This window comes from Austrofundulus limnaeus, unplaced genomic scaffold (assembly GCF_001266775.1).
Source record: "Austrofundulus limnaeus strain Quisiro unplaced genomic scaffold, Austrofundulus_limnaeus-1.0 Scaffold591, whole genome shotgun sequence".
NCBI classification, from domain to species: Eukaryota; Metazoa; Chordata; class Actinopteri; order Cyprinodontiformes; family Rivulidae; genus Austrofundulus; species Austrofundulus limnaeus.
In genome coordinates this window covers 186,965-188,292 of record NW_013952993.1, presented here as the reverse complement: position 1 = coordinate 188,292, position 1,328 = coordinate 186,965, and the positions used below count along the sequence as shown (strand labels likewise).

The 1,328-nt window shown below is 36.7% G+C and overlaps 1 protein-coding gene across 2 annotated transcripts in view; it reads left to right on the top strand.

Annotated features, from left to right (window-relative positions):
- The window catches only part of pacs1 (phosphofurin acidic cluster sorting protein 1), a gene marked incomplete at its 3' end in the record, with an annotated part of 100,066 nt that overhangs the window by 87,425 nt on the left and 11,313 nt on the right, over window positions 1-1,328 (top strand). For both annotated transcript variants that reach the window (XM_014026808.1, XM_014026807.1), the window contains 1 exon segment: window positions 889-948. In XM_014026808.1, the coding sequence (XP_013882262.1) occupies window positions 889-948 (60 nt within the window).

Here is a 1,328-nt window from a genome sequence, read left to right as displayed (position 1 = left end):
CATTAATAATTTGGGTTTAGCTCCAGTATCAGTACAATAAAATGAATAGTATTATTATGAAACTTATTTTTAATGAGGCTACAGTTGGTATTTAGGCTTATAAGATTTTGTATTCTGTTTTAATTTTACTCATGTGGCTTTAACTCTTTGTGTTCATTRTAGTGGTCAGTGCAAAATGTGTATTGTACTTGTACATAAGCCTGTACAATTTAAGTAAAATAAGGGGGAAAGGCTCTGGCATCAGAATTTGTAATTAAATAATATTTAACATCTTATTGCGTAAGATTCATCAGCTAAGTTTCTCAACAACCAACTCTTCCCCACTTCTGTCATTTTCCTGTAATAATTGTTGACGATGGCTCAGTGAATCTGGGAATATCCTCAGCCACGTAGAATACTCAGGTGCAGCCTTTGTTTTGGAGTTTTGTAGGCCACATTTGTCGACTGTATAAAAGGAGCCCATAAAATGGGACGGTCTTCGGCTCGATGCAGTGATGTAACCTGCCTACAAGAACGTGCTACAGAGGACACAGCTCCTGAACTGAGTCACTGTTATTAAATATTACATACACCACATCTTTTTCTGGAAATAGCTTAGAGTATTGCATAAATAAACCACAAATTGCAATTATTCAGGCAGACATCTACAATGAAAAGCTTCAAATTGATAACTTCTGGGCTGCTTTTCTGGCTTCATGAGTATCACTTTATAATATGCAGAAACTTGTCCTGATGTTGYTTCCATTAAATTGTGTTGTTTTTAATCCTCAAGTACGCCCTAAAGATCGTCAGTGTTTTACTCCTGTCAGCTCTTTGTTACAAACACTCCCGACCTGAACGTCTCCTACAAACCCTTTGTGTCTCATGTTCTATTTTCCCTCTCTGCAGCAACCCAACATCAAGCAGAAGTTTGTCGCCCTGCTGAAAAGGTTTAAAGTTACTGATGAGGTAAGTTTTTTTTTTTACTTTTTGGTCTCTGTCTTCTTGCCACTTTCCCCAGCGCACCTTTTGTATGATTCAAAATGCTTGTTTGCYGTAGAGGTTCTGTTGGAGTCGGCCCGTATTTCAGTTTAGCTCTGACGTATTGAGATGTGTGGGAGAGAGGTGACAGGACAACTGAGATTCATCTGGCAGCTAAAAAACACAAACATTCTCATTTAAAAATAGAACAGAAGTGTGTGTGTTCAGTGAATTTATGTATTTCTGGATTATTCTGCTAAGCAAAACGTTTGTGATCCTCATCTTGTTTCATTTGTCCCTTTTTCATTCTGTATGTTTTAGATGTTTGGTATTTATTTTATTTTATTTTATCATCATATCACAAAAAG